The sequence below is a fragment of the Coturnix japonica genome, chromosome Z (assembly GCF_001577835.2).
Source record: "Coturnix japonica isolate 7356 chromosome Z, Coturnix japonica 2.1, whole genome shotgun sequence".
In the NCBI taxonomy this organism is placed as follows: Eukaryota; Metazoa; Chordata; class Aves; order Galliformes; family Phasianidae; genus Coturnix; species Coturnix japonica.
Window position 1 is genome coordinate 14,962,961 of NC_029547.1, and position 15,328 is coordinate 14,978,288.

At 40.9% G+C, this 15,328-nt stretch overlaps 1 protein-coding gene across 1 annotated transcript in view; it reads right to left on the reverse strand.

Moving 5' to 3' along the window:
- Positions 1–15,328, reverse strand: part of OXCT1 (3-oxoacid CoA-transferase 1) — a 74,021-nt gene that overhangs the window by 42,990 nt on the left and 15,703 nt on the right. Inside the window, exons 5-7 of the mRNA XM_015848678.2 lie at positions 13,823–13,972; positions 13,363–13,469; positions 8,112–8,172 (exon numbers count right to left, since the gene is read on the reverse strand). Coding sequence (XP_015704164.1) covers positions 8,112–8,172; positions 13,363–13,469; positions 13,823–13,972 — 318 coding nt within the window. The remainder of the gene's footprint in view (positions 1–8,111; positions 8,173–13,362; positions 13,470–13,822; positions 13,973–15,328) is intronic.

Consider the following 15,328-nt stretch of genomic DNA (forward strand, 5'->3'; position numbering starts at 1 on the left):
AATCGCATGTACAGAGTGAGAGAAGAACTCATTGAGAGCAGCGGTAAGAGAAGGACTTGTGAATTTTGGTAGATGAAAAACTGAACACAAGCCGTCAGTATGTGCATGCAACCCAGAAGGCCAGCAGTATACTGGGCTGCACCAACAGACAGGTGGCAGCTGGGTGAGGGAGGGGGTTGCCTCCCTCTGCTCTCTGCCCTCATGAGGCTCATCTGGAGTACTGTGTGCAAACCTGTGGCTCCCAACCCAGCAATGATGCAGAGCTGTTGGAGTGGGTCCAGAAGAGGACCACAAGGATGCACTGCTCCTACAAAGACGAGCTGAGGGACCTGGGCATGTTCAGCCTGGAGAAGAGAAGGCTCTGGGAAGACCTCATTGTAGTCTTCCAGTACTTAAAGCAAGTTTATAAGCAGGAGGGAAGACAGTGATAGGGCAAGGGGGAAAGGTTTTAAACTAAAAGAGGGGAGATTTAGAGTAGATTCTGTGGAATTTTTTTTTGCTGGGAAGGTGGTGAGGCACTGGCACAGGCTGCCTAGAGAGGCTGCTCCGTTCTTTGAGGTGTTCAAGGGCAGGTTGGATGGACAGGAACCTGGGCAACTGAATCTAATGCCTAATGTAGTGGTTGGAAACCCTTCCCATGGCTGGGGTTGGACCTAGATGATCTTTGAGGTCCATTCCAACTATAGCTGTTCTATGATTCTATGATTAGTATATACACAGATAAAAAGAAGGAATGAAATACCATGAAAGTCAATAAAAGCAACAAAAGAGTATGGGCATCATCTTAGAAAACTAAAATTGCTTTAGCAATGGTACGCAAATATTCCCATGAGTTGCTTCTCCAAAACACAATCCCTGCAATTCAATTCCAATCCTACTCAGACTTGTTCTTTAGCCCTTTATACCCGGCATCACAACAGCCAAACTGCTTTTTAATATTAGCAAAAACTGAGATAGAAACAGCTTTAAACTTATCTGCCTTCCTGTTATGCTGTATGTTAATTTTACTTTCTTGATTGAACAGTTCAGATAACAGTGTCTCTGGTGAGCCCACTATGTATATATTCCTAATGATTTCTTGCTTCACATTTCCTTTAGTTTGCACTGGGTTGGATTTCTTTTTAGTTTGCTTCAATGCATGTATGCTTTTTTGTTTGGTTGCATCATTTTTTTCCTCATAACATTTTGCCTCAGATATATGACCTTGTTCTTACTTCCTGTCTTTTATTTCCCCCCCCGTATTTGAGATAGAGATGATTGTAATCAAAGGGAAACCCTACTACTCTCCCAAATCCTCCTCCATCGTGGAGAAACCGTGTTCATGTGTACTTAAATCTGGACCCATAAGAATCTCTGATTTGGAAATTAGCCAAAACCTAGTTATATAAATCCACTCTTGCTGTCCAAGTATATATGTATATGTGTGTATACACACACATACTTTTTTTTTTTTTTTTTTTAAATTATTATCATGGAAACTACGATTCTCCATTGCCATTTGTACTAAGAGTTTATTTGATTGTTGTAGGGAATAAGCAGGTCAAGTGTCCATACTGTGCCAAATAAAACATTCATCCTCTGTAGTCCCCTGGGCATGCTTTCAACAACCAACCCCGAAGCACCATCAGTCATTCCTGAGTCCTTAGACAACTATCAAAAAAAGGCTACGTCAACAAAGATCAGTAAGTGCCCAAGAGGACGGTGTATACCTTGGTTCCACATCCTTCTGGATCTCAAATCCCAATCTAAGGTCTCCCATAAAATCTAATGCAAAGCCAGTGCCTATCCCAAACTGAGAGTTGCTTCCTGCTATAGGGTTTAGTTTGAGTGCCACAGCTGGAGTGCCCAGGCAAGGAAAGAGATTACTATTCTACCTTGCAACAGTACATAAAGGCACTTTTCTATAAATTATCACTGTGTAAAAGCCTTGCAGAATTCAGAACAAGGCTATACAGAACAAGGAAAGTTTTGCTGGTGTTAAAACATTTGGAGGAGCAGACAACAAAAAAAGTTCATTTTTCAGTTTTCTCAATAAAATGCAAAGCTGTTATTTAGTACAGATAACAGGATACAAATGGCTTATTTCAGCCTGCTTCTGTCCCTCAGTGCAGCACAGTCCATTGTACCTGAGATAATGATGCTCACTGACGTGGCAGTGTTGTTACCAGGCAACCAGAGATAAAATACAGGGTTTAATGATTTTTATTTAATGTATTTTTATGAGAAAGTACATTCCCTTTTTTCCTCTTGTGATGTTATTTGAGGTGGAAATGCTGTTTACACAGGCAGATATATTTAGCCATCCTCTTGCAATTTGATCAAGAAAATAATTCAAACTGGATATACGAACAGTCAATAAGTATTTCTAAATACATTGAATATTGCCACTCAGACACATCATGGCCATGGCTGAGACCTCAAACTGCTATGCCAGACTCAAGCACTTAGGTCTCACAACTGAGTACAATGGCAGGGAACAGACGTAGCTTAAGGATGTCTGGGGCTGTTACAGTTGTCTGTACACTTGTCCAGTACACAGAGTAAAAACATTTCCCTTTTTCCAGTCACTAGGACTTCATCAGACAGCCAGGATTTTTCAAATATGATGGAGAGTGGCTCAGCAACCACATCAGCCATCTCTCTCAGAACCCTAGGATATCATCTGGCCCCATGGACTTAAACAGATTCAGTTCCATGAAGAGATCTTGAACTTGTTCCACTGTTACAGTGGGATGGAATCCACTCCCCACACCCTCACCTAGAGCTTCAGGGTCCTGGCAGACATGGAAAGGTGCCTGACCACCAGTGAAGACTGAGGCAAAGCACTTATTGAGCACCTCAGCTTTTTCCACACCTAAAGAAGCCAGCTCTTCATCCTCATTCCCATCAGGGGAAACACTCTTCTCCTGCCTATGTGCCTGTAGAAACCCTTCTTGTTATTTTTCACATCCCTTGCCAAGTTCAGCTCTATCTGTGCCTTGGCTTTCCTGATCTTATTTCTACACATGTGGACAACATCCCTATATTCTTCCCAGGCTACACAACCCTGCTTCCACTTCCTGTACATTTCCCTCTTTTCCCTCAGTTTAAGCTGCAGGTCCTTGCTCAGCCATGCCAGTCACCCACCTCCTCTGCTCATTTTCTTCTGCTGGGGGATGGAGAGCTCTTGTGTTCTCAGAAGGGTGTCCCAAAAGAGCTACCAGCTCTGTTCTCTGTTTCTGTGCTCTCAAACGGCACTTTCCAAGGGATCCCACCCAGCAGTTCCTTGAGCAGACAGAAGTTTGCTCTCCTGACATTTAGGGTCCTGACTCTGCTTTGCTTGTTGCCACTCCGTTTTTATCCACTCCTGGCAAATTCAAACCATTTCTTCTTGTGGCTTTGGGTTGCTTTTGTTCAAACACACATACACAACAACAACGGCAGAAAAAATAAAAGCATAACCACCAAATTTGAGGCTGTGCTTATGGAAGCTTCTGCAGGAAGACACTCATAATACCACAACCCTCGCTATACCAGTTTAGGTCACATATCTAGGAGGCCATGCTATAATGCCAAGATGCTAAAAATTTCAACTTCCATTATACAATTCAGTGGACTGTTGATAAGCCCAACAGCACTTTCAGCTGGTGAATTAGCTTGACAGTTCTTCATGCAGCAGAAGAGTTAAGACCACAGAAGCCCTCACATTTCTTCTTGTGACAAGTCCTTCTTCTGCACCTTACAAGACTTTGTGACCTGTCCCTGAATCACTAAGTTGATTTTAGATTGGCTGATTTCCCAGTTCTCCCATTCCTGCAGAAGCATCTAGTCCCTGGGTGCAGGAAACTGCTCATAGATCTGAAAATCAAGTGAAAGGCTCAGGCTGAGTGCGTGCAGGCTTCAAGTCCCAACAAAGCTACAGCTATAACTGCATGCTCAATTTCTATGAGTCATGCAAGATATAGTGAAAAGGAGATGTAATAAACAGAGAACCATTTTGTAATTCAACAGTGTAGAATAACTAAAAAAAACCCAAGAACTCCTGTATTGTTCTGCTTCCAGTTACAGATAAAGCCTGTCAAATAACAGGAATCATCCAATTCTACTTGAACTCCTTTTTAAACCTTAATACTGGTCATTTTTAAAATAGAAATTTCACCAGAGCAATTACATTCGGATCTGTTACAGATGGCTCCCAGATGCAGTAATCATCCTTGCTATCAGGCATCTGATCAGGTTCTACTTCCTCTTACCTTGAAAAACAAAAGAAATGAACATAACAGTCCAAAATACTTAGCTAAGTAAACACATTCTGCTTTTCATTAGACGTTTATGATCAATATATTCATGACTCTAGGAAGGCTACTACGTTTGGTTCAGAACAGCTACATCTGAGTATTTGACTGGTCAGAATAAATGAAGCTGAAGCTCAGATATCTCAACCAGAAATTTGTTCAAGGCAAATTTTAAAATCCATAACCCTCATCTGTGAGCAACAGACATTAACCAGTAAGAGCATGGCCTTACTACTTCTTCCTCTTTCACTGCCCTCTCTAAACAGAGACAGCTTCATTTAAGGCAAACAGCTACTAGTCTGTAAGCCACAAACATGCAGCTCTGCTCTTATCCTCCACATCAGGAAGCGCTGCCAAGTTATCTCCCAAATTCTCACAAAAATTCATGTTACCCATTCTTGATCAGAGTAAAATGCCATATTGACCAGAACTCAAGCATATTTAACACATTAAAGAAAAACATATTTTCTGCTGTGCATGCATGTCAAAGGATTTCAGAGCTTCACAAGATATCTTACAACAGGTTAACCAATGCAATTGATTCCTCCTGCACTTTGAGAATGGATTTCCAGTACTTGCATCCCCTTGGAAATACAGATCTCACTAGGCCTAGTGTTGTACCACTGAAACAACTCTGGGGAAAGACTGGTGGAATAATAAATTCTATGACAGAAACCGCAGCACCACAGAACATATCGTAATTCTAAAGCAAAGTACAACATCTGTTAACAAGAAATACCTGTCGTACTTAAAGAATCCATGCTGGAAATAATTAGTTATACCTTTCTTGAAATATGTCAGAAAATGATTAACAAGGTACAAGCAGCTAACTGTCTAGGCAACCCACATGAAATGATCAGCAAAGAGTCTGGGGTGCATGAGCAGGAATGCAGCAGAAGTTGGCAGAAAAATAACTCTACCTGTACTGTAGCTGACAGTACTATTATCAGTATTACAACACTGAGGACAATCCTGTTGGTCACACTCGAAGTTTCAGAAAACAACCGAGAGAGAATGATATCAAAGGGATAGGGCTGAAAATATTTTAGTTAGAATCATTAAGACCTCAATCTGCTTAATATATCAGCAGAACTGAAAAGTCATCCTGTGGCAAGGAAATGTCAGCTTCAGAAATCTAGCAGAAGACAGCAAAAGCACTGGATGGAATCTAAACTAATTACAGTAAAAAGACATTTATACCAGTCAGGGTGATTAACCACTGGAACAATCCCAAATAGAATGACAGGTTTTCCATCTTTTGCTTTGTTCGTATCAAGGCAGGATACATTTTTTGATGAAAATTACCTTTCAAAATTCAAGCTATACTGTTTCACTGTACTTAAGAGAACAGAACAGTGGCACAGACTCACTGAATTGCTCAAGTTAGAAAGGACCTTAAAGATCATCAAGTCCAACTGCAGCTAAACCATACTGCTCTAACTCTAACAACCCTCCACTAAATCATGTCCCTGAGCTCCACATCCAAGAGGTTTTTAACTCAACCAGGGATGGTGAATAGCCTAGTATCCATTCTTCCAACTTAATGTTCAACAAAGCTCTCCTTCTGAAAAAAAGAGACAGCTTCCAAAAGACTGAGTAAAACAGGAAATATACAAATAATCAGAGAACGGAAACAAGTAACCCAGCAAAGTAGCTACCAGAACTAACAAGTCCTGTTTTAGTGTATTCATAGCATTCACTTTAAAGGGAAAACTTTAGCTCAAAACTAGAAACACAGAAGGATGTGCTTTTTATTTCCGCTAGCTAGTTACTTGCTTCAGCTTGGTACTTTGTGTTAGACAATCAGATGTTGCCATCATGAGTCTGGTTGCACAAGTACAAAGCTCCAAGTTCAAACTCAGAAAGGGAAAGTCAGATTGAGAAACCACAGTCCTGCAAATCCCACATAATTACTGCACTCTCTGAAGACAGGTCTGACCTGTAACTAACAGTGCCGGGAAGGAGCAGGAATGGCTTCAAATCTCCACTCCTGCCTGTTTGCATCAAGTTAAATGGTCTGTGGGTGAAAAACAACAATAAACACACACAAACAACAAAGCTGGGAACAGATATCAGAAATCCCTGCTATAAAGGAAGAATCTGAACCTCTAGCCTATCAAAACTTTCTTTTTTTCCTATCTCTCTGTGGGATTGAGAATTTCACCCTCCAAGTCTCAAAGAATGCAACTAAAAAGCCCAGTGAACTTCTATGTAGTCACCTCAGCTGAGATCAGCCCTAGTCAGCCACAGACTGACAACCCTCAGTACTTAAAATAACCTACATGCAATTCTGAGACATCTCTATTCAACACCCTAAATTTGAACTCTTAAATCCAATACACAGCATTCTAAATTCTACCTTAGAAGAAAGATACTTCAAAGTCAACTCAAGGTATTGTATTTGGCCAGCAGTTTCTCTTAAATCTCTGCTTATGCCTCTTTGCCCAATAGTTAATGCAATTAGAACAACAGCATTGTAAAGTAATATTAACTTGAAAGCAGATCTTCCAAAGATTACATAGAACTACATCAAGAAAAAATGTCATATAATTGTTGCTTCCTGTAAAAAAATTCTACCCCATTACATGTGGATAGAAGAATAGAGAGGGAGAATGAAATGGCATGCAAGTGGAAGGTTTTGATCTACTTAGATTCTCTAAGCACCAGACTGTGAATTAAGTATGAAAAGTAAGGGAATGAAATTTTGTATTTTGTATTTCACTTCCAGAAGGAAAAATAAGCCTTTCTGAAAAACCAACTGTGAGAATTCATGAAGTTTTTGCTTTTCAGTAGAAGTCATTTAGCAGATTCTATGGTATATTCTGCTATATCTCTAAACAACACAAAGAAATAACTCCCTAAATGTGTAAATCCAGAAATGTTTATGTACCAAATATCTTTTTCCAGAAGTTTACAATAACAAACAAACAAGCACACGAACTAAGAAGGGACACTTCCAATTTAAGACTCCTCTAACTTAGAATTTACTGAAAGTGCACTAGAGGTGTTTCTATACATTTACTGTCAATCATATTTGGCTTTTATTAAATATATAAAAACATTTCCAGGGAGTAATACCAGTGGTATACCCAGGAGGAGGCAAAGCACCATGCAGTTGTTTGCTCACCCTCCCCCTTCCCAGTGAGATGAGAAAAAGCTAACAAAGCAGTCTACCAATATAACTAAGTTCCAGCAACTCTCCTGTTACCTCCAGTGTAGGATGTTCCATATAATTTTAGACAACAAGGAAAAAAGAGAAAAAGACCGGCAGAAAATTAAAGGTAACCTAGCCCAACTTCTTTCCTACGGTATAACCAAATGCCTGCATCTACTTGACTGACATCAATATAACTTATTTTTAGAGACCTTGTTTATGATAAAGCCATAATATGCTCAATCTATGTTGTTATGTGTTTATTATCAGGTCTTATATAAATAATCTTCATTATTTATTTCCTCAAGACTTTTTGTGAATTCTCTCAAACACAGCCTAAGTCTATTGTTTTTTTCTTTGATGCACATATTCTTTTATTTAACAAATATAAAATTTTTCAAGGGCTCAAAACAGCAAACAAAGTCCAAGCCCTAATCAGATGAAAAGTGATAGACTGATCACTAAAACTGCACACAAAGTCAGCAGGATGTAGTCAAACAAGACAGATTAGACCACTGTTCCATAAACAAAATACAGCAATTGACTTTAAAAAAAAAAAAAAAAACAACACAAAAAAACCACAAAACAACAACAAAAAAAACACCTGTCCCCAGAACAGCATGTAGGCCAGAGGAGTTTGTTGACTACAGGGATGTAGAGTTTACTGTGTTTTATCTCCTTACCTCCACCACAGTTGTCTTGGCAGCTTTGCACATTGGTTGATTGAAGTTTCTAGCAGTTTTCCTGAAAAAAATAAAGAATAAAAATAAAAATAGAAATTACGATTTGTAAAGCTATAAAAGTAAAAAAAAAATAAAATACAATTAAGAGCCAAGTTGATACAAGAATCTCTGTAATATGAACATTACAAATGTTACTGCTGTATATCTAGAAGACTAATAAAAATAAGGAGGAGAAAAAAATGTTGTCGAATTGTCTAAGATACGTAAGAAATAAAATCATAGTTTTCTACATTAGAGAATATTTACAGCTCTTCTGACATTTAATCAACACATTGTCTAATTGAAATTGGGAATGCCACTGATATCATTTATCAGATTCAAGAGCAGCAGCAAGCTGTGCTGTGTACAATATTGTCTCACTACTTTTCAGCACAAAGAATAAAATTCATCTCCTTGGGAAGCAAGCACAGGGTCTAACACCATCCCAAATCCTACATATGACTTCATAATTTAGACTAAGAAGCTACATGGGCTTAAACTAGCATTTTGGACAGTAGAAAACTTAATTAAATTCTCTTGATTGAAACAGCTGTTCTAGTTTTGGCACCCAGTGCAAGACTCTGGCATTCATCCTAAGTATTCCCACTTAGGACTTCAGTGACAAGGAAAAAGAACCTGTAGGGAATAAAAGTAAGACACAATATGCCACTAACATCTTACTGGACAGAGGAATAAAGAAGTGACCCATTTCGGCCCTTCTGTACCTTCCAGAAAGTAAATAAAATTCTGGGGCAAAACATTTAAGAAAAAAATTTATGTATTTTGATGGGGTTTTACTCTTTTAAAAGGTGGAATTCTGTTTTTGTTTTTTTTGTTTTTTTCTTCAAAATGCACAAAAACGGGGCTCCAATAAGTCAGTATCTCCTTTTTCTCCCCCTTTCCACAGGGACAGTCTTTTTTTCCAGACCAATCTTATTTCCCAATCCCTTTTCCTCATTTTTGCACCCTTAGTCTGATGACCATGCCTAGTAGAACATCCATGCTGAACTTTGAGATGCTGCTGCCACCTCGTGGCTTCAGGAAAGTCAGGGAACAGAAACGACCAAATCATAATGTGCCATGTATTTTTTCACTAATTCCTAATGCAGACACCCACAAAACAGAAGCTATGCCCCAAAATACATATCTGGAGAAATTCTCTTTTATTGGCAATACATGTAATCTGGTGAAGTCTTTAACAGACGCTTCAGAAAGGATAGCCTGTGGCTGTATAAATACAAATGAATCTAAGTATACAAAAGTATGAAAGAAAAGACTGATTTTTTTATCCTTTACTTAGTTCTTGAATACAGACTTAGCAGTTGTGATAAAGGGAAATAAAACCTTCAACGAAACCCAACAGAAAATGAAGAGGAAATAAAGTTTCAAAACTGAATTAAAATAGCAAGGGAATTAATTTAGATGGGAGAAGGTATATAGAAATAAAGAATTCTGTGCGTCATTCCAAGTGACTACTTCTCCAAGCAAAAGATGCTGTCAAGATTGTACTGGACAATCTGCCAGTAAAATAAACTAACAAGAAATTATTGCTAAATAGAGGCAAAAAGTTACTAAAAGAAACATTTCAGCATGGCATTGCCAAGAGGTAGATTGCAACTTTGTTCAAAATGTTTTTTTATGGCCACCAATCCCCACAGGAAAGGCTGAGGGAGCCTAGGCTGGTTCAGGCCGCATAAGAGCAGACAGAGAAAAATTCAACGCAGCCTTGAATACTTAAAAGGAGCTTATGCCAAGGAGGAAGACTGACTTTTTACACAATCCAAATGAGAACTTGTTTTGGACTCACAAAAATTGTTTCAGAAGTAGTTGACTTCTGAGAAAGGAAAGGTTTTACTACTAAAGACCCCTCTCCATCATATTTGAAAAGTCATGGCTATGGCTGGAAAAAGGGAAACATCATTTCCATTTTTAAGGACAGCAGAAAGGAAAATCTCTATATCTAAGCTGGAGAAATATGGATTTGAAAGCAGGACTATTAATTGAATAAGGAATGTGTAGAATGTAGAGTCGCAAGTGTAGAGGCCTTCACCTGATGAGGAATAACTGCAAGCACCAGTACAGGCTGGGACATGACCTGCTGGAGAGCAGCACTGAAGAGAAGGACCTGGGTGTCCTGGTGGACGACAGGCTGGCAATAACCCAGCAGTGTGCCCTGGTGTCCAAGAAGGCCAATGGGATCCTGGGGTGCATTAAAAAAGAGGGTGGCCAGCAGGTGATTCTCCCCTCTACTCTGCCCTGGTCAGGCCTCATCTGGAGTACTGTGACCAGTTCTGAGCTCCCAAGTATGGAAAAAAGACAGAGAACCCCTGGAAGGAGTCCAGCAGAGGCCCTCAAAGATGATAAAGGGCCTGGAGCATCTCCCTGTGAGGAAAGGCTGAGTGACGTGGGTCTGTTCAGCCTTGAGAAAATCACAGAATGGCCTGTGTTGAAATGGGCCACAAAGATCACTTAGTTTCAATCCCCCTGCTATGTACAGGGTCATCAACCACCAGACCAGGCTGCCCAGAGTGCCTTCAAGGATGGAGCATCCACAACCTCCTTGGGCAACCTGTTCCAGTGCTTTACCACCCTCTGAGTAAAAAGCTTCTCCTAATATCTAACCTAAACCTCCCCTGTCTCAGTTTAAAACCATTCTCCCTAGTCCTATCACCATCAAACCTCATAAACAGTTGTTACCCCTCCTGATTATACACTTGCTTCAAGTATTGGAAGGCCACAATGAGGTCTCCCCACAGCATTCTCTTCTCCAAGCTAAACAAGCCCAGTTCCCTCGACCTTTCCTAACAGGAGAGGTGCTCCAGCCCTCTGATCATCTTAGTGGCCCTCCTCTGCTTCTGGACCTGCTCCAAGAGCTCTGTGTCCTTACTGTACTGGGGGCCCCAGACCTGGATGCAGTACTGTAGACCACTCACAAGAGCTGAGTAGAGGGGGACAATCACCTCCCTCTCCCTGCTGGCCACCCCTCTGTTAATGCAGCCCAGAACACAGTTGGCCTTCCAGGCTGCAAGTGCACATTGCTGGTTCATCCAGCTTCTCATCCATCAGAACTTCCATGTCCTTCTCCACAGGCCTGTTCTCAAGATCTTCCTCCAGTTTGTATAAATACCTGGGACTGCCCCAGCCCAAATGCAGATTTTGGCCTTATTAAACCTCGTTAGGTTTTCATGGGCCCACTTCTCCAGCTTGTCCAGATACTGCTAGATGGCTTCCCTCCAGTGTGTGGCCTGCACCTCTCAGCTTAGTGTCAACTGAAAATTTGCCAAGGGTGCACTCGATGGCATCATCTATGCCAGTCATAAAGATGTTGAAGTGCACTAGTCCTAAGACAAACACTTGGGGGACACCACTTGTGACCAGCCTCTACCCTGACACAGAACCACTAAATACAACCCTTCAGAAGAATACTGAGAGGGGATCTGACCAATGCCTATAAGTATCTAAGGTGTGACAGGCAAAAGGACAAGGCCAGATTCTTTTCAGAGGTGTGTGGCAATATGACAAGAAATGGCCACAAACTGAAGCATCAGAAGATCCACACAGATGTACGTAAGAATTGCTTCACAGTGAGGGCAATGGATCACAGAACTTGAGATCAATTCTATAAAGAAGAAATAGAAGATCTCAATGGACAAAAAAGTGGTCACGAGCCAGCAATGTGCACTTGTAGCCTGAACTGTATTCGTGGGCTGGATCAAAAGAGGGACAGCCAGCAGAGAGAGGGAAGTGATTGTCCACCTCTACTCTGCCTTCATGAGGTACCATCTGCAGTACAGTGCCCAGGTCTGGGGCCCACAACTTAAGAAAGATGGAGAGCTTTTGCAGAAGGTCCAGCAGAGGGCCATAGTGATTACCAGAGAGCTGGAGCACCTCCCCTGTGAGGAATGAATGAGGGAGCTGGGCTTGTTTGGCCTGGAGAGGAGAAAGTTCCAGGGAGACCCTATTGCAGCCTTCCAATATTTAAACAGGAGGAAAACTAACTTTTTACATGGGAAGAGGGTGATAGGGCAAGGGGGAATGGTTTGAAATTAGATGTCAAGGTGAAATTTTTCACAGAGAGAATGGTGAGATGCTGGAATAGGCTGCCTGGAGAGGCTGCAGATGCCCCACCCCTGGAGCTGTTCAATGCCAGGCTGGATGGAGCCCTGAGCAACCTGATCTAGTTCTTGATCTAGTGGTCAGCAAACGTGTCCACAGCAGTGGGGCTAAACTAGATAATCTTTGTGGTCCTCTCCAACCAAAGCCATCCTACGATCGTGTGTTAAGAGTTAGGTCAATTAAGCTCTCTCTTCATTTTCCAAGTATTTTAATATTATATTAACTATATAATGTAACTACATAATGTATAGATAAAATGCAGTTATGTAAACAAATGCATATGAATACACTTGAATACATCTGTGAAACAGTACCTTAACCTCATCTTTTATACAGACTTTTTTTCCACTTACTCCTTGTTTCTCTCAATATATACAATGACAGACTGCGTTATTCAGCATCTTCATGTAGTAAACTGCAACTGATTGCTGTAACACTTACCTAAACATCTGAGAGCCATAAAACAAATGAATAAAACCAGGCATTAAACATATGCAAATCTCTCCTGCTACAGTTCAGGAAAAAACAGAGGACAAACATACCATAATTTATTTGGGTTGTTATCTCTAGTACAGTGTTTTTGCTCTTCACTAAAAATATGTTAAAATTCACAAGATGACTCTCCCTGTACCACTGAGAACAAACAAACTTTAAATGCACTTCCCTGGGGACAGAATCGAGTATTTACAACACCGCCTGGTCAGAAGACTGACTCAACTTCTATCTGTTCTGGCATGCATGACCCTACACCTCTTGTATCAGCCTTCAGCTGCACAATAAAAAGGACCCAAATTAGCACAAAAATGGAAAGACAACATCGGTACTTTGCTCCACAACCAACGTTATGAACACGGTATAGCAGACCAAAGTCATAACTGCTAATGTTTTATTTAATGGCTGCAGTTGAATTGCCAAACATCTGTAGAAAAATTATAATTTGTATATATGCTGTCAGTATAATTTGACAGCAAGGAAAGGCAACACGAATGAAATTGAGATCAGTAAGACATTATTTTGCCATCACACAGGGGACAGGTTTCTCCTTCCATTACCTAAGCAATTAAAGAAAGTATTCCAACTGATAAACAAGTCATACCTGAAAATGATGTTTCCTGCACGATCAGCCTTCCACGCCTTCACAAGAGCAAAATCTCCTGTAATGGACTTTTCTAGAATAAAGTGACGACCATCAAACTCTCGCACCTACAGAGAAAAGAAGTGCAGTACTGAGATGTAGGTCTCCTCAAACAGACCTCTCATGCAGTATTTATTTTGCGGGGTTAATTTTATAAACTATTTTATTTAGACTTTTTGCATTAAGTGTAATTCTATCTGAATAAATGTAGATTAAGTTCTAGTTCTAGATTAAGTGTATAGCCACAGAAAAGCACAAAAAGGTTGTAAGGTTGTAAACAATTAATGAAACTAGTACCGAGCCACATCAACATACTAAAGGTAAACTTGGCCACAAAAATCTTAAACAGCCATTTATCATAGAAATCTGTAAGAAATTCATTTTCAAAAGCAGACTTCCTAGAAACAAACTGACATCTTACCTCTCTTGGTTGGCTAGCAATAGCAATGGTGCCATCTGAATTGTACTTGATAGGTGCCCCCCCTTCCTGAACCAGCGTCCCATAACCAGTACTGGTGTAAAATGCTGGGATTCCTGCTCCTCCTGCTCTAATACGTTCAGCAAGTGTACCCTGTGGGAAGAACACATTCAAGACCTACTATTTAGAAATAACAGATCAAACTCAGATGAATGACTTGATCAGACTTACTTTTATATTATGTTATCTGTAACTTTGACCTTCGAACTCAGCAGACCATCACACATACGATGTCTTCCCACTTCAGATCTCCTTTTTGGAACTGGTACCGCATATGGCAAGAGATGCTTCAGTTCTGACCACCAGTCATTTAAGAGTGCACAGTAACTGTGTCAACCCCCAGGCTTATGCTGTGCTTTTTGCAACTCCTCTCCTTCAACTTGTTTCCCACTCCATTACTCTTCTTTAGAAGAGTGTAGAGCTCTTTTTCCTACATGGTTACGTATGATAAGAATATTTAACTTATCATCAATTCTATATGTTACGCTTTTTTTAAGATGATGGATAATTAAATTCCTTTTTCCAAGCAGAGAGTCACACTCAGCAGACTAAAAAAGAAAGAGAGGTCTGGGTTTCCTCTGCAAAGCATGCCCCAAACTTGACTGAACTATTTCATTTGAATGTCCCATCTGGACTGTGTTCTATGTTCAGCCACAACACAGACATTAACAATTCAAATTCTTTGTTGGCATTCATTGTGGACTGATCACAGAATCACAGAATGACCCAGGTTGGAAGGGACCTCAAGGATCATGTAGTTCCAACCCCCCTGCCTGGCAGGGCCACTAAACTTCCATGTTTACTAGATCAGTTTGCCCAGGGCTCCATCCAACCTGCCCTTGAACACCTCCAGGGATGGGGTATCCACAACCTCCCTGGGCAGCCTGTTCCAGGACCTCACTACTCTCCTAGTAAAGAACTTCCCCCAAACATCCAACCTAAATCTTCCCTCTTTCAACTTAAAAACATTTCCCCCTGTCCTATTATCGGCCCTTTCAAAGAGTTTACTCCCCTGCTGATTACAGGTTTCCTTCAGGTACTGAAAGGCTGCAATGAGGTCACCCCACAACCTTCTCTTCTCCACACTGAACAAGCCCAGCTCCCTCACCTGTCCTCTTAGGGGAGGTGCTCCAGCCCCCTGACCATCTTCATGGCCCTCCTCTGGGCCATTTCCAACAGCTCTATGTATTTCACAGAATCACAGAATTGTAGGGGTTGGAAGGGACCTCTAGAGATCATCTAGTCCAACCCCCCTGCCAAAGCAGGCTCCTTACACCATGTCACACAGGTAGGTGTCCAGGCAGGTCTTGAATATCTCCAGAGGAGGAGACTCCACCACCTCCCTGGGCAGCCTGTTCCAGTGCTCCGTCACCCTCACTGTAAAGAAGTTCTTCCGCACATTTGTGCAGAACCTCCTATGCTGTATTTTCATCCCATTACCCCTAGTCC